This window comes from Molothrus aeneus, chromosome 1 (genome assembly GCF_037042795.1).
Source record: "Molothrus aeneus isolate 106 chromosome 1, BPBGC_Maene_1.0, whole genome shotgun sequence".
NCBI lineage: Eukaryota > Metazoa > Chordata > Aves > Passeriformes > Icteridae > Molothrus > Molothrus aeneus.
The window spans coordinates 141753308-141778451 of record NC_089646.1 but is presented as its reverse complement, the minus strand read 5'-3'; the positions used below and the strand labels follow the sequence as shown (position 1 = coordinate 141778451).

The following is a 25144-nucleotide window of genomic DNA, read 5'->3' as shown; positions in this document are numbered from 1 at the left end:
TGGCTTAACCCCCTTTGCAGAGCAGGATTTCGATTCCGTGTGCTTCTATAAAGATAACTTTGCAATACTTATATTACATATTACATTAATATATACCATTATATGGTGCAATATTACAAGACGTAAATACCTAAAGCATATTTATGAGCCTATGAAAACATGCCTGCATAAATATTTATATCTTTTGCACCAATAACTCGAATATGGGAGCCATATATGGCATTCAGATACACATAAAACACGGTTTTATCGTTTGTTTGTATTTCGCACTCGACGCTTTCCACGCAACGCTGACAGCGCGAAGGCGCCGCGCACGCGCGCGGGGCTCGGGGACGCGCTCAACCGGGGACGCGCTCAACCGGGGACGCGCTCAACCGGGGACGCGCTCAACCGGGGACGCGCTCAACCGGGGACGCGCTCAACCGGGGACGCGCTCAACCGGGGACGCGCAGCGCCGCTGGCCCCGCCCCCACCCCGCGGGCGGGGCCTGCCCCGATAAACACGGCCACGTGCGGGGGGGGTGGGGCCTGCCCGCGCTTCCGGCAACACGCGCCCGCCGCCGCCACATAAATAGCGCGGAGCGCGCCCGCAGCCACCGCATCGCTCCAGCCGCCGCTCCGGGTTCTGATCCGCCCCGCACCGGTCTGCCCCACACCGCTCCGGGTACTGTTCTGCTCTGCCCCGCAGCGAGCTCTGCCCAGGTCTGCCACGCACCGCTCCAGTCGCCGCCGCCGCTCCCAGTCCCGGCGTTGGTCCCGCTCCGTGCCGTCGCCATGCCGTTCCTGGGGCAGGACTGGCGCTCCCCCGGGCAGAGCTGGGTGAAGACGGCCGACGGCTGGACGCGCTTCCTGGACGAGAAGAGCGGCGGCTTCGTGGGCGACATCAGCAGGTAGCGGCGGCGGCGCGGTCCGGCCCCGCTGCCGGGCGGTGCCGCCAGGGGGCGCGGTGCCGGGGCGGGGGGGCTGTGGGGGCGGACGGGGCCCCTCGCCCCGGGCCGGCTCAGGGGCCGCCCCGGTGTCGGCGGAGCGGGATCGTTGTCTGGGTGACCCCGGCCCTGCCGGCCGAAGGGCTCGGCGGCCCCTCCGGGCCTATAGGAAGCTCCGAGTGGGGGTCCCTCAGCCCTCGGCGGGGTCCCCACTTCCCTATGGAGGCTGTTCCTCCTCAGGCGGCCGGGCTGTCCTTATGGCTGTGGAGAGTGGCGAAAAATCGAGGAGAAGATGAAACCTTCACCTGCCCCGCGGCCACAGGGCTGTGGGAGCCCTGGCGAGCATCGCCGGGCGTCTCCTGGGGGCCCTGGGGGTGGCTGCCCACCCTCCCCTCCCCCCCAAAACAACCTTGCTTGGGGCTTCCCGGGCTCGGAAGGATGATGTGTCTGAAGCCATAAATCCTCCCCAGGCCATGAGTAATGTACCTTACGTGCCGCTTGACTAATCTGGCTGCAAAACATCAACAAACCCCCAAGATGGTGCGGGCAGGAAGCTTTGCAGAGCGTGGGTGTCGTGGGCTCCAGCAAGATCGCTCCTGTCAAAAGCAAACTTTTCTCACAGAGCTCCATCTTGTCCTCAGCTGTGTGCTGCCAGGGTTGGGGTTGCTGCCACCTTCCCACTGCTAGGGAAGGGTCAGGAATGTCCATGACAAAGGGACTTGAAGTAAGAGGACATTTGCTGTGAGCCACTCCTGAGATGTTATCATGCAAGGAGGCTTTTGTAGCAGGTATCTCCTGCTCTCTTTCATGTCAGCTGTAAGTAAAAATCAAGTTTAGGTTTGCAATTTGTAAGTAGGTAGAAAAATGTCTGGGTTTATACATCCCTTTTCTCATTTAAAAGCAAAGAGGTGACATATTGACCCCGGGCTGAGGTCCTTGCTCAGGTCCAGCTGCCCAACTACTCAACCTGTCAAGATGCTGTGAAGAATTGTGTGGAAACCTGGCAGTACATAAACAGGGTAATAATCTTCCTCCTATGCTGGAGCTCGTCCACTGCTGCTGTTATGGTGGTTTCAAATTACAGAGTCATTCAGTAGGAAGTCAACAGGCAAGCGTGTGCTGTTGACATGTGAGATTGAAAGCAGATCCATCTTGGGCTCAGATTCTGCCACTGCATGGGGCGTGTTAACCTGACCCCCTATTGATTTTGTGCAACCATGATAAAACATGAGCTTGGATATTCCAAAACAACTTCTTCCTTGCTGCCAAATTCTGTTCTCAGGTATTGCTCTCCACAGCAGGAAGCAGCATGGATGAGCAGCTGAGATGTTCTGCTCTCAGGTTTAGGTGGTTCTGAGCAAGCTGCAGTTGGCAGAAGTGTCTGGTTCCCCAAATGGTTGTTTCTGTGAATATTGTTCACCTTCAATGCTGCTGCTTTTCCCCTTCTGCCGTGCTGTGGTGGAGCCCATGGCAGTGGTGCCTTCCCAGAGCTCGGATGCCCTGCAAGGGGGATACAGAGTAGGAAGGGGGAACCAAGGGTCAGGGTGTTCTGAAACTGGGAGAGGTTTCTTCTACCTCTGGGCCCATGTGTAGGTGCCAAACCAGAACATCCAGCTGGATCATGCCACAGGGGGACCTGGATCCCTCCTGGGGCTGAAACTCTGACTTGGTCACTTGACTTTTGCATATGCTGGTGGTGTGGCCATGCAGACAGCCAGTGAACAGGGGAAACAAGAAGTCTTGTCCCACAGGTTTCATTCCTTTGCAGGAGGTTGTGCTGAATAGCTGTCAGAGGTGTGTTTCGTATGGTGCTTGTGTTTGGGTTTTGTTTGAGATTAAGCAGTGTAAACGCATGGTCTGTACGGGAAGCTTCCTGGCTGTGTAAGGGTCCTTGTGGCTGTCTCAGAGGAAGCTTGCCCAGGGCTGAAGCAGCAGCAGCATGTTTTGGCACCTGTCAGAGCTCAGGGGCTGTCTGTGCCACAGTGACTGAGAGGTGCAGTGAGGTGCCTGGGGTCCTTCTTCAAGTTTAGGTCTGCACACAGCCATGGTTCATCCCTTGCGAGCTGCTAGAGCAGTGGAGATGGCTCTGATTTGTTCTCCTGTCTTCTCCTTGGCAGCTGAGGGGCACCCAGTAGCCCTGGGCAGCAGGCTGTGCTGGACCTCTGCTGAGAGCCCCTGGTGCTGCCCTCCCCTGCCACCCCAGGGATCTCTGCAGCAGTGCCATGGCTGCCCAGGGGCTTCTTAGTTTCGAGTTGTGGCTTGGATCTGCTGATTTGCAGGTGTGCAGTATGTGGGGATGTTGATGCACAGCCTCTTTACAGCTAGCCTTTCATTGCCCTTGAAGGAAATAAGGGGTTATAGCTCCCTTCACTAATAATACAGTTACAGCAGAGCTCGAGCAGAAGCAGGCAATGGGCAGTCTTGGACAAGAGATCCTAGCTGTTAACTTGTGTAGTCACTACTGTGTGGGGTCTGGAAAACCATCAGATGAGTCTGAACTTCAGCTAAGCTTTTCCTGTAAGTTTGAAATAGTATTTTGTGGGAACTCTTTTGTTAATAAATATTTTGAGTACATATATATGTCTTCAGGGATGTCTAAATATGTCCTTCTGTAGCAGTCTGACTGGCTCAGAGCAATCTGCTACCTACACTGGGAGGATATGGTGTTACTTAAGGATAGAAATAGGTTAAAGAGTGGAAAAGAACATTGCTCAGCAGCGTCCCAGCATGAACTGTGTAATCTGTTACCTGCTCCTGTCATGGGTATCTTGGCTGGCCCAGAATTGAGGCACCAGAGGTTCCTTTAAAAATACCAATACTGGATGCTGAAACTGTGTGCAGACTACTTCTCAGAGGCAGCCTGCAAGAAGGCAGCTTTGGAGGCCACAATAAAAACATATCTGTTTTTTTCTCCATGCAGGAAACAGTGTTCAACAAAATGCAGAACTAAACAGAATCCTTGCTTTGTGTCATTCACAGCTTTTGTAAAAAAGATGATCACAACAAAGAGAATCTCTTCAACAGCATAAACTATGATGTTGCTGCCAAGAAGAGAAAAAAAGATCTGCTGAATAACAAAGCCAAGACTCAATGTAAGGCATCTTTTTGGACTTCTTTTTAAACAAAAGTTGCTGCAGAAGAATGGAAAATGCTCTATATCTATGTTTTTTGCGCAGTGCATGAAGAGCCTTCTAGAGCCTTGAAGGGCTTTGCGCCCATGTTTGACCTAAGTAGAGAACTTGGATACAGTTTAACGTGAAGATTTATGCCCCTGTTAGTAATCCCTGTTCTGAGGAGTTGTGCTTGTTGTGTTCAGATTTTTGTCATTTGTTTGTCAGGAGGGTAATTTTTTCCTATGGTACATTCAAATGAACCAGTTCCAGTATTTTCCCCCTGTAGACTTCCTTGTGCACAGCAGGCTAAATTTATTCTTCCTTCCATATGCATGTTGAGCACTAATCTACATTACTGGAGGCTACAAGCCTGAATGTAAGCTTTGATCCTATCTCTGTGTGCGGAGTGCATGAAAAATGAAATAAGATTTCAGCTCACTCAAAACAATAGAAGGCTTGAAATCTTTCTGTGTGCACAGCGAGCAGCCGGGGTCTCAGATGGGGCCCTGGGGCAGCACCCGCGGGAGCCTGCAGGGACAGCACGGCCTGTGCTGGACTGACTGCAAGATAGGTACTGGAGTTACATGTGAGGGCTACAAATGTAAACATAGCCAGAGGAAATGAGTTACAATTCCCACACTGCTATTAACTCATTGTGCATCCCCCAGGATTTTGGAAACTGTTGCCAAAAGTTGGCCCCTCAGTGTATTCAGTTCTCAGAACAAACAAATGTTACCATGACAGTTTTTGGCTGGATTCTGCTGTGACCTACCATTGAAAAGGGCTTGATGCAGGGTCAGCATGCCTGTAACTGAGACTGGGTCTGTCCTTGGACTTACAGTACCAGGCAGGAGTACATTCCATAGCTTCAGATTAATTTACAGGTTGCTTTAGGAGTTCAATATTTTCTTTATGGAAAGGAGTCTAGCAGGGTGGAGAGGAGATTTTTTTTTTTTGTACTAGCAGTTAAATTGCCAGTGTGTGGTAGAAGTAGGGTCAAAAGCCCATGTGAAAATGGAGTGGGAGAAGGACTGAGCAGCATAACTGCTTATAGTACAGGCTCTTCTGCAAACAGAGTTAGCAGTGTGTGCTGGGTATTGGGAAGTTATTTTGGGGAATGGATGGGACAACTCCCATTCTGAGGGAAGGGAGGGGCAATTAGAAATAGGAAAATTTAGGTCCCACATAGTTTTTTCTTTTTTAGCAAGTTAGCTGCAAGCATAAGCATGCTCCTCTGAGCCTGACCTCACTGCTGAAAGCTCTCTCTTACATGCCTGGTGTCTCGTGACATTTTTGCTCAACTTCAAATTTGACATACAATCCCAAGCCTGTAACCAAGGTAATAAATAGTTAATAAAATCAATAACAACAAAACCTGGCTGTCAGCCACACTTACTGTCTGGGACCAAAGAGGAGGTGCTATGGTATATCTGTGGCTGGCAGATTAAACATTTAAAGTCTTGAGCTGTGTCAATGAAACAGAAGCCTTTTCTGAGGCTTAGGGCTACAGTCTCAAATGAAGCTGTATAGAAACAAAGCAGCTCAGCAAGTTGCTAGATTTGGTTTCAAGTGTGGTGGTGTAAACAAAATAATTTAATTTATAGTAAAAGATAGTGGATGTTATGAGCAGAACAGGGATACAGCTCTCTGAGGTGGAAGATTAACTGAGTGAAATGTCTTTGTCCAAACAGATTTCCACCAGGAGAAGTGGATCTATGTTCACAAGGGAAGCACAAAAGAGGTGAGTGCCTCTACAGGTTCTTTGTTCTCTTTTCTACTGATTTTTACAAGCAGTGGAAGATCCTGTGCTGATATAAATCAGCAGAAGCTCTTAAGAGATAAGTGGAAGATCTGGCTTGTGGCTGGAATTTCAGTAATGATTTTAAGCCCCTATCAGGGATCCAGAGCTTGATGTACAAGGCTTTGTACATGTGTTTAAAATATGACTTGTTTGCTTCCCTCATTTAAAAAAAACCAGCCATTTGCAGGCCAAGCCATAATACTGTTCTTGGCTTTCACCCAGTACAGTCCTAACATGGAAAATCATTGGAATTTATCACAAGGGCTCGCTTGCATTCATGGAGAGAAGCTGCTGTAGGAGACTGCTCTGAACTCACACTGTGTATTGAACCCCAGGAATGTGTGTCTCATTCTCACACGTAAATTCATGGGTCATGAGCAGAGCATGGGTCTCTCTTGGGAAACTACCATAATCTACACTGGGCCATGCCCACTCTTGATGTCAGTAAGTGCAGCTCAGCAGGAGCCAGGCCTGCCTCCTCTGGCTGTGAGCTGCTCCCATGGTTTGTACCCATCAGCTTGCTAAATTGAGTTGCTCTGGGTCAGGTCTACCTAGTGCTGGCTGGACTCAAGTCTGCCAAAACATGACCCAGAGTGTTTTTTCTTCTCAGCGCCATGGTTACTGCACCCTGGGAGAAGCCTTCAACCGCCTTGACTTCTCCAGTGCTATCCTGGACTCCAGGAGATTCAACTACGTTGTCAGGGTGAGTCCAAGCCCAGGGTCTATTGTGATGTGATGGTGCTGGAGGCTCTGAACTGAGCACCAGTTGGGTAACGGGAAGCACTGGCAAAGAAGAGCTGTCTGAGCATGCAAGTGTGTTAGGCTTTTCTGCATGAAGTAATTAATGGAAGTTGTGTGTGTGGATAGATGCCCAAATCTTGTCTTTAGTTTATTAAAATGGAAAGAAAGTAAAGTGGTGATAATGTCGAAGATGAGCTGTCCTTACCCTAGAATTCCTACTACTTTTCAATTGTGTCATTCACTTTTGAAACCCAAAAGGCTTGGCTTCTAATTCTTGAGTTTTCAGTTCAGCTTCTGAAAAAGAGCATGGGCTGTCTGCAGATGCCACAGGGCACTGAAGACCTCTTTGCTCCAGAAGCTCCAGTCTGAGGTCTGTGGAGCCTTGTCTCCATTGATGTGATACAGGAGAGACTCAGGAGAGCTGAGCATTTTTGGAATGAGGGGATGGGCTGAACCTCTTGGTGGCACTGATCTTCTCTGTTAAGGTTAACAGTTGCTCTTAATCCTTTGTGACTGGGAGTGGTTTCAGTGGGTGAAACATTTGTTTAGTCCTGACAACATTAGTTAAAAAAGGAGTCATCAGCTTCAAGTTTCCCATGCTCTGGCTTTGCAGAGTAGGTCAGGGCTTGGTGTGGCCAAGGAGGTGGTAGTGGTTGGGGGACCTACTGTCCTGAGAGCTGGTGGATGCTTGTATGTTTATCTGCATGTGATCTGCAAATTGATCTTGAGTTTCAGAATGCTTAGCAAGATTTGGAATTCAGTAAGGTTTAAAAAAAGTTATTTACTTGAGGCTGTTTATGAACAGCTCCTTTTCATGCCTTGTGAGCAGTTGATCACTGGTGAGGCAACAGCTGCTCAGGTGTTAGGTTCTGGAGCAAGCAGCAGTGGTATTGCTTTCCCTTTGAGTCAAGTGTCATGAAAAGTGTCTAAGGAAGAAATTACCTGAGCAGACTCACCTTGATTTGTCCACCTAGGTTGTCCAGGTGACAAGTCACCTGTGGAAACTTCTGTCACCCTGGGAAGGGTACAGGCATTAGGGATGATGACCCTCTGGCTGTATAGGAAGGGCAGTCACTTGGATGTCCCACAACAGGAGTGGTGGCAGGGAATGGGGACTCTGGGGGAGGCAAAGCAGGATCCAAGTCATGTAAACTCAGGCTCTCCTAGCTCTGCTGATTTTGGGACGACTTGTTTTCCTGCCTGTGCAGAAGTGATCACCAGTGCTGAGGTAGTTGGAGTTTCCTGATATTGGAGAGATATATATACACACACACAGCCGTGTCATCTTCAGGGGGATTACTGGAGAAGGAACAGTTCATGCCAAGGCCATAACCCTTTAGTCAAATATAAAGAAGGAATGTAAAATAAAACTTGTTTAGTGCTGCAGATATCCCTTTGGCAGACTATGTTAGGACAGTGAAGAACTCCAAAGACCTCTGCTAAGCATGACCTCAGGTCATGCTGTGCCACATGATGGGCTTCTGCTGCTTGGCCCAATGTGATAGATGTCTCATATGGGACTGCAAAGGTGGAGCAGAAGTCCCACTAAATTTTTTGAAGAGCAAATTTAAATTTCAGTTAAGTCAGTGCAGTCTGGTGAGGGCCACCTTCTCTCTTTTTCTCATGAGGACTTCATACACAGCACATTTGGGATGCTTTTATCAAAAACAACAGTTTTGAAAGCTATGGAAGCTGACATGTGTCCTTGTTTCTACAAATTACCTCTCTTCTGAGCTTTTAAGAGTAGCTTTCCCCCAGTAGTTTTGCAGATATAGTACTACTGAGAAGTATGAAGGTTTCTAATTGAGGTTGACTTGTGGTTTGGCAGTTTAAAGAAGATATTAAACCTGGTACCATGGATCAAACTGTAAAATTGACTTCTTAAAATGAAAGGCTTGTATCAGCCAAGTCTCCAGTGGATAGTAGCTCATAAAATGCCTTAAATGCCAGATTTACTCATGAAAAGCTCTGCCTAGATGTGGATCATGTTTATGGTCCTTTGCAAGTCACAGGCCTCTTAAAGCACATGGATGGGCAATCTGTCACATGGAAAATGCCTTGAATATTGGCAGAAAAAAATTTTCCCTTCCTTCCCTCTCCTTGTTCTCTCTAGTTCCACTCCTTGCTCAGGGTACCTGATACTAATGTCATGCTACTTAATTCATCAAGCAAATGCTTTTCAAGGAGGGGCGTTTGGAATTGGAGGCTGGAAAAGAATATGACAATGTCTGTAGGGGAAGAAAGGAGAAAAACAGCTGCAGGTTTGAGGTTCTGCTGGCTACACCCAAGCTTGCCCTATAGAGACATAGGCTGCATCACTTGCTGGTAGCAAAATGGGCTCTCAGGCTTAACATGAGCTCACCTTTCTGAATTTCTCCAAACTTAAGTTGAACAGTCCTTAAGTGTCTTCAGTGCTTGCTTTCTTGTCACAGGAGTTTCTACTTTAGATACACCCAAACTAAGTTCTTGGAGTTTCTAATGGTGCACAGGTGAAATGGGCACCTCCTTCAAGTGGGGTGGAGGTATGAGCTGCAAGAAACTTGGCAGGTATTTTTCATGGGCAAATACCATCAGCTGGAGCCAGTAAGTCTATGTAAGTGAAGCAGAAAAAATTTTTTTCTAACATCATTCTTATCTTGATGATCTGCTGGTGCAGCTCTGGAAGTGCCAAGTTATAGGTACTGGTGTTGTGACTTGGTCCTTGCTAATCCTTCAAATTAGTGCATCTGCTTACATGTTAGAGAACAGTCAGTGTTCCCTTTTCAGGGCTTATAAGGAAGTATGTGATTGACCCAAAGGACCCAAACTGTTTTTGGTCTGAAGCAGCCCTGGTTTCTCTGGTCTTAAGAGATTTAATGAAAAGACTGGAAGCATTCTGTAGGCATAATTAGTGGGAGCAGAGACAAAGGTGCCTGCAGCCCAGGAGTTGGTTTTCCTTCAGGAACACTATGTTCAAAGACAGGTTTAGCAGCGTGCTTCTTCAGAAAGGGATTTCTCATATGATGGTTGTGTAGTCCCAAGGGAAGGTGCTGTTTCTGGTCATAAAAGCTTAGGTCATGTTAAGCAGCCTGGGGACAACTCTTGTAAAATAACACTATCTAGGTTGTGTGCAGCCTTCTAAAATAGTCTCTTAAATTTGCTTCTTAAGTTTTAATAGAAGTTAGCTCCAGGAGTCCTGGATTTATGCTGTCCTGAAAGAATAGCAGCTGGATGTTGTCTCATGGAGATCTGTCAGCACCTGTACTGTAAATCATTGTAACTCGCCTTGCCCTGGCTCCACCTGTCAGCTGACAGCCAATGTGACATTTCAGCCACCAAAAGTGAAGGACTGTGAGAGCAAGATGGGGCTAGAGGAGGAATTTTTTATTTTTTTGAAGCAGTCCAGATGTGAGGAGTTGCATCCCCAACCATCAGGAACTTATGGATCCCCACAAGGTGCAGTCCAGCTTTCATATGGCTGGCTTGAGGTATTCAGTGGGGAATTTACACTTCAGTAGTTTGAGACTTGTGAGACTTTTAATCACTACAAAGCCTTTTTTTGAGTCAAGGTTGTACTGTCCTGCTCAGCACAGCAGGATTTTTTGGCTCTTTGTGCTGTGAGCCCTAGCAGTGGTTATTTGGGGTGTGGATTGCCTGCACACCCCTGGGTTGAACCAAGACTGTGGCCAAAGTGCCATCTGGCTGTAGCAGGTCTAAGCAATGCTGCACACAGTAGTCATGGGTGCACAGCGGCGTTTTCATGGCCCTGAAGCAGGAGCCCTAGTCCCCTGCCACATGGCACTGTTCTGTTTGCTTTTTTTTATCTTGTGCTTATGGGAGGAGAAGGATCTGCTCTGCTGCTGAAGCTGAGAGACTTTTTTTGTGCTGCAGCTCCAGATGGATGGCTGGTGGGTTTGAGCAGGAGCTCTACTGCACTCAGGGGAAGTGAGCAGGTTACTACCATGCTGGGTAGGCTCTGGGATAGCCTACTGCATCTCTTGCCTTTTCCCTACAGCTCTGGCAAACTTCTAATAGCAAATAAAATAGGGAAGGATTTTTTTTGTGGAGCTACCAGGTCAGCTTTCTCAAATTGAGGAGCTGGAAGAGTGAATTTGGATCTAATGCCAGAGGTGTTGCAGACTTCCCAGCTCCAGTTAAAACTGGCTGGAATGCAATTACTTAGTGTATTTGAAAAGCAGACCTTTTAAAATTGCTCTTAACCTTTCCCTGTGCACTCTCTCCTACCATCTGTCCCTCTCAGTTGAGCGTGGGCTGGACTTAATGCAGCCACATCATAACACAGGCTTGCAGTTCTCTCTCTGGTCTTTTTACCCTACTCAGCATTAATCTGAATTCATCTGTCTGCTTTAGTTGTTATTATGCAAGTGGCAATTTAATTTATTTTTTTATACTGCTGTAGACCCCAATTTGGCAATCCATTAACTGAGGTCATACTTGGAGACTGTGCCAACACTAAAAGATCCCCAATGCACTGGAGCATGTGGGGCACAGATGAACTGTACTGCTTACCTGGTTTCTGTGTATTATATGAGCACAGAAGAATAAAATAACTTTTGATTTGGAGGACTAGCTAGTTGCTTCAGTCAGTGCTTCCTGGGGAGTGGAGTAGCCCTAGAAGTATTCACAACATAGTTTTCATATGGAATTTCATCCTGTGTTTATTGCTGTAGGAGAAGGGAAGGTGACACATGATATCTGAGCTAGTTCATGGAACATAAATTGAACCTTGGTAAACACAGACAGGGCAAATTTGAATCTGTTCCTTTAGCTAAATTAATTTTGTACCAATTTAGTGTTCCTCAAGGAACTGAGATTTTTATCCTCATTGTTCTAAAAGAATGGCCCTGGTGTCCAACTCCTCTGCTATTACATTACATGATTCTTATTGCTGCATGCATTTTGGTGTTTTTGGTAAGGGGCACAATATTGCTAACTCCCAGCCTGGAGGAAACTGTCTCTCTGCCAGCTCCAGAACAGTGCAATCTGGAGACAGCAGTTGTTTGTGCACAGACAAGCTGATCTGGGTGCATGTGTGGCCAGTGTACAGATGGAGTCTGGCAAATTCATCACTATAATCAAAGGTCTGAAGGCTAAACAGTTTAGGATAACAGAGTATTACAGACTACTGTGGGACATTGATTGGGGTTTTTTCCCACTTATTCATCCATATTTCAAAAAATAAGACCTTTTATTAACTTTTCAAACATCTTGCAAGCTGCCTTGTATTTAGTTATTGTGGTCTCATTTAGCTGATACAGCCAGAAAATCCACTGATGCTTGTGCACCAAATATTACCCAACTCTCCTGCATCTCTCATTTCCTCCAAACAAGCCAAGAAAACAAGCAGCCTTCCCTTGACAGGACTTAGTGCAGGTCTTTTTTCATCTTGGGGTTTTTTTTGGTCATGTGAGGTGCAAGATATTAATAGAATGTAAACTCAAAGCCATCTGATGGTGGTGTTGGCCTGGATATTAAACAGAAGAAGAGATTGGTCACTGAGGCAACTTCACTGCTCCTAAGTGGCAGTCACATGCCAGTGCCCCAGATGAGCAGAGCAGGCTGCAGTAATACCTCTCCCTCAGCTCCTGCTTCATGGCAAACTGCCGGTGACTTTTTGGATGCATTTCTGTCATTCTTCTAGCAGGGCAAACAGTTCAGCTCATGACTTATCAAGTCTAGTCAAAAGCCATCTTAGTTACTTGACACAAGTAGTTGCACCTTCTCTGGACTCTCTGTGGTGCCAGCAACGGGATACTGGAGCTGCAGATGATAAAGGATTAATAAGCTGGTCATGTGGCAATGTGTTGATTGATTTGTAGCATAAAAGGTTTTTCCTTTCCTTTCTAAATTAAAACAGAAGTCTATGTACATCCAAAACAAATGGACTGACACGTGGGCAGGCTGTGCATTTATATAATGTTGGGGGAAGGGAGAAAGGCTTGTAAGATCACAGGCCGCATGTTCTGCAGAGCGTGTTCCATAGGAAATTTCCCCAGCTGTTCTTGTGGCACAGAGATGGGGAAGAGAGAGTGTGTCCTTCCCTATGGGAAATGCTTCCGTTAACAACTGCAGCCCAAATTCAATGCTCAGCTTGCTCAAGAGTCAGGAGGTCAATGATGGGAAGTAAATTCTAATTGAAAGTAAAAGCAAGATTTTCATTAGGGGAGATTAACAAGTAAACAGGGCAGACAGGGAAAGGTGGTTTGTTACTGTAGTTGTTAGAGCTAAACAGGGAAGGAAACTTTGGGAGGGAAGGGGTTTGTTGTGGGCAGGATTTTTGTTCTTTCTACAGTACTTAACCTTTCTGTTGTGGCAACAGCACTGACAAAACCCATGCAACCCAGGAGGTGACGTAAATTGTGGAGTCTGATTCTCATTAATGGTCTGTCAATAATGTCCCCATGCACACAGGCATTTGCTCGTGCTCCCTTATGACACTGCTTGTTTGTGCCCTGGTGTGGGATGGTGACGCTGGCCGAGGCTGTTCCCTTGGTGTGAATAGTGGCTGCCAGTCCAAGCACCACTGTGGTTTCTCTGCATCTCTGAACCATGAAATCAAATTCCCTCTCCCCCCACAGTAAAGATAATTAAAATGCCTTTTTTTCCCCCTACCTCTTTTGATGTGAGTTTAATTATTTGGCCTCTGCTCTCCTTCCCTTTTTGTGTTACTTTGCTCTGTTGTTCTGTCTCCTTTTTATTTTCAAGCAGCAAACAAGTCTCTGGACTGTTTTGCTGTGTCATGTGACTAGGAGTCAAGATTAGAAAGGTATCTCTGTGCTCTAAGGCTTGCAACTTCTATTTTTATCCACAGCTGTTGGAGCTGATAGCAAAGTCTCAGCTGACGTCACTGAGTGGCATTGCCCAGAAAAACTACATGAACATTTTGGAAAAAGTGGTTCAGAAAGGTAAGAAACGGAAATGGTGAGGGGGAGTCTGATTTAATCTGATGTACTTTAGTGAACCACATCCTTAACAACAGTCAGGCAATGCTAAATGGGTGAAGAGGGGCTCCACTGTTTATTTCTGTAGTGCAGTTCTGCTTTCTTTTCCCTCAGTGAAGGACTTGGTGGGAGGGGAAGGAATGGGAAGGAATTTCTGTAGTCTGGTAGGTATCTGAGAGGTGACTCCTCCTTTCCCAGCTTTGCTCACTGCCACCCCTTCTGCATCCTACTGAGTCCTATTTCTGACTGCAGAAGATCTGGCAGCTCATGCCCTTGGCCAGGCATATCTGCAGTCCCTGCTGCTGCCTTGCTGGCATTGTGCTGTACCTACTGCTCCCACTGCTCTGGAGGGGTGTCTTCACCTGTTCAGGGGAATGAATTGTGGTTGAGATGTGGTACTTCCTTTGTGGATGTTTAGCTGTCCCTAAAGCCTGGGAAAGGACAGCAGCCTGTTATTATACATAATGAGAAATGTGCATTAGATGGGGAAAAGGTGCACATAGATAACTTCTTGCACAGTATCAGAGGGGAAAACTGGCTGGTTGCCAGAGGCTGGAAAGGGAAGTGCAGCAGATCTCATCTGCTTATCCTGGGAGGCTCTCTTTCCATCTGCTGTCTAACCTGCTGTGACTGGCTAATGTTTAAGTGCTTTCCTCTAAAAAGAAAAGCACAGGCTGGCTCTCTTGGCCTGTGAAATTACAGCAAATAACTTGCCTGAGAAACATGTAGATTCAGAGAAGGATTTTGACAATTCCTATTTTTAACATTTCCTGTTCTTCCAAAGTCCTTGAAGATCAGCAGAACATCAGGCTAATAAGGGAATTACTGCAGACCCTCTACACATCCCTGTGCACATTAGTTCAACGCGTCGGCAAGTCTGTCCTGGTTGGAAACATCAACATGTGGGTGCACAGGATGGAGAGCATTCTTCACTGGCAGCAGCAACTGAACAACATTCAGATCACCAGGGTAAGCACAAATCCTGAAAGCTAAAAATATTTTCTCCATCATGAAACCTTTGTTTTTATTGTCAACGGCTCTCATTTGGGTGACTGCTTCCCACTCTACTCCCAGTAAAAGCACAGACTTGGAAGGACCTGGAGTTGCCAAAATAACTGGATGCTTTCCTAGCATTACTTGACTCCCTTAATTCAAACTCAATGTACATAACCCAGGATCATGCTTGAGGTTACTGGTCACAGACTTTGGCTTGAGTCCATAATGGCTGTGAAGTGCTGTGTGAACAGAGCTGGACAAAAAATGATCTCCCCCTCTTCAGTCCTCAGAGGCCAGGCCTCAGTGTGAAAAGTCAACTTAGGCTTTCTCAAATTGAGCATTTGCCTTCAAAACTTGTTTACCAGACAGCTGAGGTTTTTAGATTTGTTTAATCTATAAATTAAATGCAAATTTTCAAATAGCTGCATAACTTCATGCTTCCTGGCTGAAAATACCAATGATTCTTCCAGTAGTCTGGAGTTACCTGTTCCAGCTGGATGAGTCCTGCTTTTACAACATCTGTTTTTCCAACAGCATCTGTGGGGATGGGAACGATGTGTTAGATGATAAATTTCTAGACTGGCTTTACATGGGAATCAAATCTGAACTTGTTTCATGTCACACAATCACAGCAGCTTTGATGTTGGACTAGACCTCTGGAAGTCATCTGGTCAAACCCCTCTGCTCAGGCAGGGATACAAACAATAAGTTGCCCAGGACTATATATACATTTTCTGACTCAAATGGATACTTACTCCACTGAAATGCTGAAGCTTTCCCCCCATGCTGATATGGGTTGGTGTTCTCCTTGTAATCTTGAAGAACTCTGCCTATTCAGGCAAAAATGATCAGAATATTGCTTGTGAAAGGAACTGCCTTTTATATGTACTTGTGTAGGTTTGCAGACATTTTTTCTAAAGTAAAGAAAATACATGTTGAGCATGCAAAAAAAAAATTCATACCACTGAGGATAACTTCAGTTCAAGCTGGAACAAAACCAGGTGAATTCAGAGAAAGGAAGAAGCTGAGCTCTGTGTAGCCAGTTACTTATGGTGCAGTGAACTTGTGGTGTTTCTGAAAGGGGAAATGTCTTGCAACACCCAAGACCTTAATTTTTTAAAAAACCCAGAAAATGTAAAACCGACCTTGAAAAATGTTGTATGTGCTATAGCTGCTTCAAAAAAAAAGACAAACTTCTGCCCAGAAAATGACAACTTACTGATCTGTTCTGGTCTGTGTTCTTTTTGCAAAAAAAAAAAAAAAGTAATGCTTGAAAAGTTCTGGAAAAGAGTACTGAGGGAAATCTAGTAGCAGATAAGCTTTTGGCCTGATCCAGAAAACCTGTAAGGATTTGCTTGAGTCACACAAATTGTTTTGGTTTTTTTTTCCCAGAAGAAGATATACAAGTGTGAGCTTTGTTTGGGATTTTTTTCTTGACCCAAGAGTCTATGAGCTTACTCTTGCCTGTTGTGCCCTAGCAAAGCTTATGTGCAGTCATAGTTCAGAAGAATGCAAAATACAGCCTGGCAAGGAAGGGCAGTGGGACATGATCCAGGGATCCAGTGCGTTCGTCCTCCCTCAAAAAATGTGCCAGGCTGTCATGGAAAGGAATGTCCTCCAGACACTGTAGGGACATTTGACTCCTCCTGGAGTGATTGTGTCAGGTCTGCCTGGCAGGTGATGATGCAGAAATGGATGTTTTGGTTGAGGAGCTCAGGTCCTTGCAGGTCCAGGCAGTGTCGCTGCTCTGGGCAGGCCGGCACTGAGGGAAGGCAGGAGCTGCTGCTGTGCAGACATACTTATTGTTCCTTGGAGTCTCCCATGCCGTGGGATGGCTGGGGATGGGACCACATGATTAAAAGCAGCCTCATGCAGTGTTTCCCTGCTGCTGGTGGGCTGTGTGCTGCTTGTTTGAAACAGTTAATAGCTCTGTCAAAGATGAGGTGGGTGCTGTGACTCTGCAACTTAAAATAGCAACAGCTCTGTGCAGGATGAACTTGGCACATCTGTCTAACATTGTTTCTTTGTTGGAGCCCAATCCTAGAAGCTGCTGTTTGCCTTAATAAGGCTGGGGCTGGTTTTGAAGCTGCAGCTGGTGCCCAGGTTGTGGTCCTTGCTGATGCCTTGCTCCTGTGTATAGCTTGGATTTCCCCTGACTGCAGAACATGCAGATCTCCTGTGGTCAATTTGCCCTGGAGCTGTACCCCAGGTGGACTTGCAAAATAATCCTGGACCCTGTGGAGGCTAAGCAAAGGTGGATGGGGGTGCCTTTTGTCTCTTTAGGCTAGGATCTGCTTTTGTGAGGCTGAACAGCCTGGAAAACCAGAGCTGTGGGAAAGGGGCAGGTCCTTCAAATGTTCCTAGAGGAAAAGCTAACCCTGCCAGCAGTGACCTGGGAACCGATGCTGTGAGTACTCACCAGCCACTGCTGTGGTTGCAGCAAGACTCTGTGATGATATAAGCTAAAACATGTCAGAAGAGCATGGGATTCCCAGCAGTGTAACCAGAGCTGAACTTGAGAAGTAATCCCCATCTGCCTGGTGATGGAAAGACCTGGGTGGACAATAGCTGATACCACAATACAGCCAATGTCCTGCTGTACTGAAAGCTGATGGTGATACTTCAGGGAGCAGAGTCTCACAAGTATGGATGTAGGGTGGACAAAAAGGAGAGAAGGAGGCTTGGATTGCAACTCTCCTAATTATTGTACTACAGATACATGTCCTCTTCCTTGAGGTTATCTCAAACAGTTATGGGGCAGAAGGTCCAATATTTCCATGTAAAATGTCTCCTTTATGTAGAAGAGGGAACTGCTGCTTTGTTCTCTGTGTGAAGAAGTTTTAAAAAAGCAGTAGCTATGCTGCAAGCTAGGATTTCTTAGGTTTCCAGCTTCCTGGGAGCTCAGTTCTGTGTGTCTCTTGCAGCCTGCCTTTAAAGGAACCACTCTCACGGACCTGCCGTTGTGTTTACAACTGAACATCATGCAGCGGCTGAGCGATGGGAGGGACCTGGTCAGCCTGGGCCAGGTGGCTCCTGACCTCCAAGTGCTCAGTGAGGACAGGCTGCTGTGGAAGAAACTGTGCCAATACCACTTCACAGACAGACAGGTATGAGGAGAGGTGCAAAATACCTTCAGTTTTTGGTGTACCCCCTCCCCAGAAAGAGTGTCTGCCCTGCCTGTTCTCTTACTTGGCTGTCTCTTGGATCTGAGGACTGTGCAGCAAGCTGATAATATAAGCTGGCATGGAAATGGCTGTGAAGATGATTTATATAGAGGGTTTTACATGCCTCAGCAATGATTCCTGAAATAGGATCTTGAGGAATTAATCATACACTGAATTTCAATCCTAATCCAGGTGGGAACAACTGCATGACTTGCAGTTGCTCCTTGCCCCACGTGTGCGGGGAAAACGTGCAGGCAAGCTCCAGCAATCACCCTGATGTCCCAGGGACTGACACCCTTGCAGAGAGTCTTTGTGGATGTGGTCTATGAGCTACACTCCCTTGCCCTTTAGAGCAAGAAATCCCCTCTGAGCTGTTCTGTGAGTGATGGGATGATATGTAGAAAACAGCCCTGCTGCTTCCCACTGTACCTGTGTAAACATCTCTGGCAGGCTGGGAATCATCTGGGATCATCTAAACTTAAAAGCAAACAAACAAAAATCACTCTCTGTTTATGGGTGAATGTCTGGGATGTTTATACTAGACCTCTGCACTTCAGGAACCATGTGCCAGATTTCTCTGCTGACCTGGCTTTATTTACTCTGCATCTGACTTGGGAAGTGACTCTGGAGGAGTTATTTCTTCTATTAAGTAAATTCAAATCCGGTCTCCGCAACTAATGAACCCTAAAAGAGAAATGGGTGAGAAAGAGAAATCATCTCCCAAGCTAATATGATAAATTACTGTCTCTTAGACAAAAATACCCCAACTTTTACAATTATTAAATGCAACTCTATTTGCTGTGCTGCTTGCCAGAAACAGTGGTCAGAGTAGCATGAAAGAGCTCCCAGGGTTTCAGGCTTTCTATGGTGAGGTTGATGAAGGCAGAACAGACCCTCACAATGGTACTGAGTGAGGCTTTGCCATCAGGAAAATGCTTATAGCTTTTTCAGCTATAAGTAGAAAGTAAGAGCTTCTTAGCTCAAAGAAGCTGGGAGTCTTCAATGTAAGAGCTTTCTCAGTGTTGCAAGGCAACTGTTATGGGGCTGGCAGGGTTGACATGTGAGGGAGAGAACATCATGAGCTGAACAGAACAAATCAGTTTTTTGACCTGCTATAATTGGGTGCATCTGTTCTTTAAGATTCGCAAACGTCTGATCTTATCTGACAAAGGACAGCTGGATTGGAAAAAGATGTACTTCAAGCTCATAAGGTGTTACCCACGGAAGGAGCAGTATGGTGACACACTGCAACTGTGCAGACACTGCCACATCCTTTCCTGGAAGGTATGAGGTGCTGGTGGGACAGACTTGATTGGGGCAGGAGCCACGGGGCATCCAGTGCTTCCTCTGAGTGCAGCTGGCTTAGGGTGTTGCAGTTCATTTGCCTGCATAGCCTAGTGAATCCCTGATCTTAATTCTCCCTCAGCTATTGAGACCCTTGCTTCTCTGTGCTTCAGAGATCCCAGCTTTGTCGTGAACATGAGTAGTGTCCATTGGGGCCAGAGGGTTGGAAAATCGGGGGAATGTTTTAGGGCTGCCTGCAAGAAATCATTTTAGCACTGCCAGCAGCTTCCTCTACCCATTATATGCAAATGGAGGTCTTGGCAACAGGATTAGCTGGAATGAAAGCTGATGGCTGCAAAACAGCTCGGGACAAAAATCTGCTGACCACTGTGGTGATATGCAAGGCATGTCTCTGGAGTTAAACTCCAGTAGCTGATGGTAGGCTCTAGCCTCTCTTCCCTCAGAAGAGGGGAACAGAATTAATTGGATCCCTGCTGCTGCTTTTTTTGATGACTTGCCCCTAAGATATTAATTCCAGTTCTGAGCTGTCTACTATTCTGGGCTCTGCTCTACCTATTTGCACGTGGGATGTCTGGCAGAGGGGCAGTGCTAAGTTGGCTGATGCTTTGGCAGCCTTTCTGCAGCCTCTCTAAATAGAATTGTTTTCTCTTTCCCAGGGTACTGATCACCCCTGCACAGCCAACAACCCAGAGACTTGCTCCACCTCTCTTTCACCACAAGAGTTTATCAACTTGTTCAGGTTCTGAACTTGGGTCAGCGCAGCCTATGCAATTCCTACAGGACACTGTCACAGAGCTTGGACACTCCATTTGTAAATAGTGTAAATATTCATGTTTGCTTGAAGCTCCTGAGTCAAGGAACAAGAGGATCTCGGAGAAGAAAGGTGAAGTTGCTCACTGACAAGCAGCACTTAAGGAATACAGACTTCCATAGGAATGGTGTATAAATACAGCATGTTGTACAGAGTCCCTTTTTTATCATCAGAGTACAAGATACAGGGCAAAAAGACCTTCATTCTTTGTTTTTAGAAGTTAAAAATGAATTTGCCCCGCATCCATTTGAGAACTCTTTTGGTTTGTTTCTAATAGAGAGAAAGCAATATGAGGCTAGGACTGTTGAACTGTTCCTCCATCTGGTTTTATTTAGCATACATATTTATAAGTATGACATTTTAGAAATATTTATGAAAAATATCCCTGTGACAAGTTTAATAATACTTTTGTGTTTTTAAAAGGACACATTCTAAAATACTTAGGATAGAAATCTAGCCTACTTGCAGGACAGAATCGCAACATACCACTTTCTACCTCCAACAGATTGAGTACCTTTCAAACAAAACTCCAGTGTACAATGTGAACTTTTGTATTTTGTACAATGATTTAAAGGGAAATGTTTGTGATAGTAAGCATCTTTTCCTGTATTAATGCTTACCTCTTTACATTAGTTTTCTTGCTCTACTCAGTGCTTGAATGCCTAGACAATAGGCACCATACGAATACCTAAGAATTTACTCCATCCTCTTTTGATTTGTTGGTTTCATGAAAGACCATGCAAATGTGACAAGAGAAGACAAAAGGATGAGCATTATCTCTAAGGGAGGAAGTTCTATGATAGGGAAACAAAGGACTGGATTTAATCTCACAAGGTAAATTCTTATCTGCTTCATTAGGTTAATTGCACTAGTTAAAATCCTAAGTGAGGTTAGAATCTGTTTTTTCGAGCCCATGTTTTCCAAGATATACACTGCTCTGTATTCCCACTGCTGTCAAGTGAATTCAGTCATCTTGGAGCTGGTAAAATATAGGGGGAACTGGGCCACTGAATCTCATTAAATGATGCGGTTTTTATTCACTGGAAGACTGGCAGCAAATGTTTTGTTTCAGAGCCCTGGAGTTTAGGGAGTGATTGGTATTTAGCAGTCAGGGCTTGGGTAAGCAAGGGATTTCCAACAATACTGATATCTTTGGTTCTTTGTCCATGCCAGGGGTAAAGACCCAAGGACCCTGGTCCCTTCTGCTTCCAGTGCTGAGCTGCTTTGTGGGATCTTCTGACCCTAACCCAGAGCTAAATTTTCAGTCCTACAGAGTAAGTGGCCACTTCACCATGGTTGTGATCTGGTTCACTGTCTCCTCTTTTGCATGCAATGCTTCACTTTTCTCCACAGTGGAGCTTGAAGAATCCAGCTCATTCCTAGCAGTCTGAAAACCTGCAGTGGAAAGTTTTTGCTGTTTGCTAGTAGATTTCCTGTATAGCACTTTCTCTGTGTATGATGTAAGCAGGATACCTCATAAGGGTAAATATTTAGTGGGTTGTGTGTGACTTTGTACAAAAATTTTGAGGAGAAGGAGTACTCAGGACAATTCAGGAAGAACTACTTGAGTTAATTATTGTTAAATATGCTGTTCCTTTTTTTACATTTTTATAACTGACTTTGAACACTTTTCTGCAGCTGTTTGTATTTTAAAATGACAGTATTTGCATTTTTGCAAACTAAGTCACTTTGCATATTCTTGGAAGAGATGTGAAAAGGGAAAAAAGCTGCCTCTAGATGGAGCAGTGGGAAGAGGGGAAGAAAACGTGGAAAATGCTGTCAAGAACTGCCCTTCTCCAGCCACCTAACAGCAAATCCCGAGTTTTTGCTCTTCCAGAGAGTTCTGTGAGCCTGCACCACCCTTAGCCCAGAGCTTGTCACTCTCCAGAGAGGAGGGGAAAACACATGCAGGATAACAAGCTTTATCTTGGTGTTGATGCCCCATTCATCAGTTTGACTGCTGGTGGAAAGTATAAGCCTCCTGATCATACCCATGTCAACTGAAAGTGATTTAAAAACTGCTACCTTGGAAAAACACTTGTGCTTGTTTGGGGGGGGATGTTTGTGAGTAAAGGAGGCCAGTTTCTGTTTTCCTTCCTGCGTTGATGGCAGCGGGTAGACAAGGCTGAAATCTGGCTTCAGTGAGTGAGGACATTAAGGAGTGAAACTTGCAAGTGAAGTGAGTGAAGCATTGCCACTGAATTTGGAGAGTCCTATAGCTCCTTTTTCCAGCAGTGAGAAGACCTGTCCCTTTGGCATCTTTTGTTTCCAGCTCTGACTTGGGGTTGGTTTGTTTTGTAGTTTTGCCTCTGCCACCCGTGGTGAGCCAGCCTGTTGTGATGGGAAGGCAACAGTATTTTGGTATGAAAGGCTGCAGCATTCTGCCTACTCTGCATCTGTGCTTAGCACTTACCCTCTGGGAGATTGTGACACTGAGTGCATTTTAAGCTCAGATTTGAATCTGGCCTACTGCATTCCTTGTGTAAGAAGATGGGAATTCTCAACATTGAGCTGTGATTTGGGAAGGTCTTGGCTCCAGCCATTGCCTCTATCAACCCTTCACTGGCCTCCTCTACCTAGAGACCATGGGTCATACTGACAACAGATTTAATGTGCAACTGAGGCTCCTATTTTTAAAACTTATTTCACTTATTTCTTAGCACTGTAAGGGTCAAAGTGCTGAAGATGATTTGTTATACATGGACACTTGTCTGTTGCTTGTGTGAGGTCTTGGGATATTGCTGTCAGTGTCCAAACTAGCAGCAAACCAAGCAACTACTGTACAGAACAAAACAGACTAAACAAAAAGAAACAGAATAAGCCTTATTCAGTTACTGCCTCAGTCATTACCCTCCTGCTGCAGCAATTGTCAAAGATGGCCTTGCTCACTTTGGGGACCCATTGTTTCTTGAGTGGCTGGTACAAGGAGATGTTGCAGTGAATTCAAGACTCTTGGTTTGTATTTAAAGCAAAATGCTGTTGCATCCAAATACCTTACTCATTTACAAAGCCATCAGTATTTTAGGGGTGCAAAGGCATCTGCCTGGCTGAGGGTGGCAGGGTTACAGAACTGACAGTGATGTCAGGGGCTTCCAGGTGGGATGGTTTAAGGCTGCTCTCAGGCAAAAAGGACTCCTTCATTTTAAGACAATTGTGGCAAAGCTGTGGTGAAGGGAAAAACAGACTTTTGCTTGTATTTTGGAAATGGGATGTTCTTTTCAAATGGCATTTCACTTTCCAGTTAGTTGATGCATTTCCATTAGATATGCATCAGTTCTTATACTAGAAAAGGAGAGCTTTTCCTCTCTTTGGGGTTTTCTCTTGCCAACATCTCCAGGGAAATCTCATTGTCTTTAGAGGATGTATTAACTAGTGCAAAAGCATAGAACATGGTGCTCTGAAGAGGAAAAATAGATCCATGCAAGGGAAGGAGGCTTAGGAAGGGAGAGATCCTGGAGATCTCTGTTTCAGCTTTCCAGAAGAGGCCAGTTTTTGATGTGGTGGCCATTTCAAGAGGCACGATTTCAGCTGTACATACCTTAAGCCATTTACACTAACTATGGTATGCTGAAGTTTGATCATAAAGCGTGTGTACCTCCTCTTAAGTTTTTTGGGTTTCTTTTTTTTTAACTGTGGGAGTTGCTAGATCCTTAATTATGTAAAGTGATTAGGAAAATGCGTATTGCTCTGAAGACATTGCTTTGTATGTAAACATTTAATTGCACCCTGCCACTTTCTGTATATGGGAATATATTTTATATTGTTTTTCTTTGCCCCAGGTTTAAACTGTTTGTATTCCCATTTCTGTTTGACTTCAATTACTTTTGGGAAGTTGTCACCTTTTAGAACATACACAGGTACTAAACCAGCTTTTCTTGCCCAGAAAATTCCTTGGCCCTTAGTTGCTAGAATTTCATTTAGAGCAGGAGCATTTCAAATCCTATTGTGTAGCAAACAAACCAGATGTGCTTTTCACACTGATCTCCTGCTTGGTACAGCAAAGCAGCGTTGTTCTCTGCGGTTGTCCTTACAAATGTGTTGCACATCTTCTCTGTAGATCAGCACCTTGCCAGAAAGACATAGCTTTAAATTAAAATGTCCCTCTTGTAGCTGGCCTGTTTGCACAAGCACAGGCCCTGTGGAGCTGATGGCTGATCAGGCTGGTACAGACTCACTCCCTCCTTCAAGAGTTGGGACTCTGGTGTTCTGCTTGTGCTGCTTTCTCAGCTCTTTGGTTGTGGTGATGCTGGTTCCAGGCTCTGAAGCTGTGGTCAGCCCTTCCACACAGCTGTCAGTCTGTGGCTGCTGGCTCTGAGTCTTTACCAGCACCTAATTTCTATCCAGTGTCTTCCTCCAGTGATTTTGTTAGTAGCAAATCAGCTTTGCAGGAGAACAAATCCATCTTGTCCTTGATACATGCAGTCTGAAGTATATAGATACTCTTGACACCAGAGAAATTCCCTCTCTATTGACCAAGTGTTGTGGTTCTCCTCCTGGGAGGGCAACTGAGGGTGGAATTTGCCTTTCTTTAGCCATCCTGTGCTGCACAGAATGCTAACATGTCAGCTACCAAGAGAGCATTTTAATTTGAAATAGAAAATATGCTCATCTTTAGGAACTAATCTACAGTAATTATAAATACTTATATATGGAAGAGAGCGTGTGTTCTGTTTTATTTTTCCTTGAAGTTTTAACTAGAGATGATATGAAGTGAAAGGCATCCCTTATATTAGACTTCTGTTTAATATTATTGTGTGGTTAAAATCCTTCCATTATAAATTTGCACACTTTTTTCCTCTTTCCTTGCATGTTCAACTGATTTTTATAGCTGTTCTGTGCAGACAGTATTTTTGTAAGACATTTTTGACACTGAATTGCAATAAATGTTCAAACAATGTGAACCACAGAGTTGGTTGTCTCATTGCTTCCAAGGTGGTGACCTTATCAGCCTTGAGCTCCTGATGACTGTAAGCAAAGACTGTTCTGCAGGAACATCCAGAACTTGGCTCGTTGTCACAGTAGAAGATCCCAGATAGAGCTATTGCTTCATCCTGTCTCAAAGGGAAATGAGCCTTGGCATCCAACAGAACCCGTGCTCCCAGGGAGCCTTGTGCTCATGATTCTGTGCCCACAGCGCAGGAGAGATTCCTGCCCCAAAAGAGATCAGCAGTGCTCACACTGATCTGAGACCTTCAGCTCCACCTTATGGCTTATAAAGTACTAGGGTTTTTCCAGTCATATCACTTGAGTGATTATTTTTAAATCTTTTTTGGGGTGTGGGGAATGATTGCATCTTGTTAGTGTCAGGACTGCAAACAGCCTGGCCCAGGCTCTTGCTCAGAGGGAA

At 45.5% G+C, this 25144-nt stretch overlaps 1 protein-coding gene across 1 annotated transcript; it reads left to right on the top strand.

Annotated features, from left to right (window-relative positions):
* Positions 1-618: 618 nt before the first annotated feature.
* Positions 619-24698, top strand: FBXO32 (F-box protein 32). Its single transcript, XM_066566125.1, has 9 exons — positions 619-889; positions 3905-4017; positions 5730-5779; positions 6450-6542; positions 13392-13485; positions 14306-14490; positions 17442-17624; positions 18822-18965; positions 19643-24698. The coding sequence occupies exons 1-9, from the start codon at positions 774-776 to the stop codon at positions 19730-19732; spliced, it is 1068 nt and encodes a 355-aa protein (XP_066422222.1). The 5' UTR covers positions 619-773; the 3' UTR covers positions 19733-24698.
* The last annotated feature ends 446 nt before the right edge of the window (positions 24699-25144 follow it).

Coding starts and splice junctions, on each gene's coding strand:
- FBXO32 (XM_066566125.1), top strand. CDS start 774: ATGCCGTTCCTGGGGCAGGACTGGCGCTCCCCCGGGCAGAGCTGGGTG. Junction 6,543..13,391: donor GATTCAACTACGTTGTCAGG/GTGAGTCCAAGC, acceptor TTTTATCCACAG/CTGTTGGAGCTGATAGCAAA. Junction 18,966..19,642: donor GCCACATCCTTTCCTGGAAG/GTATGAGGTGCT, acceptor TCTCTTTCCCAG/GGTACTGATCACCCCTGCAC.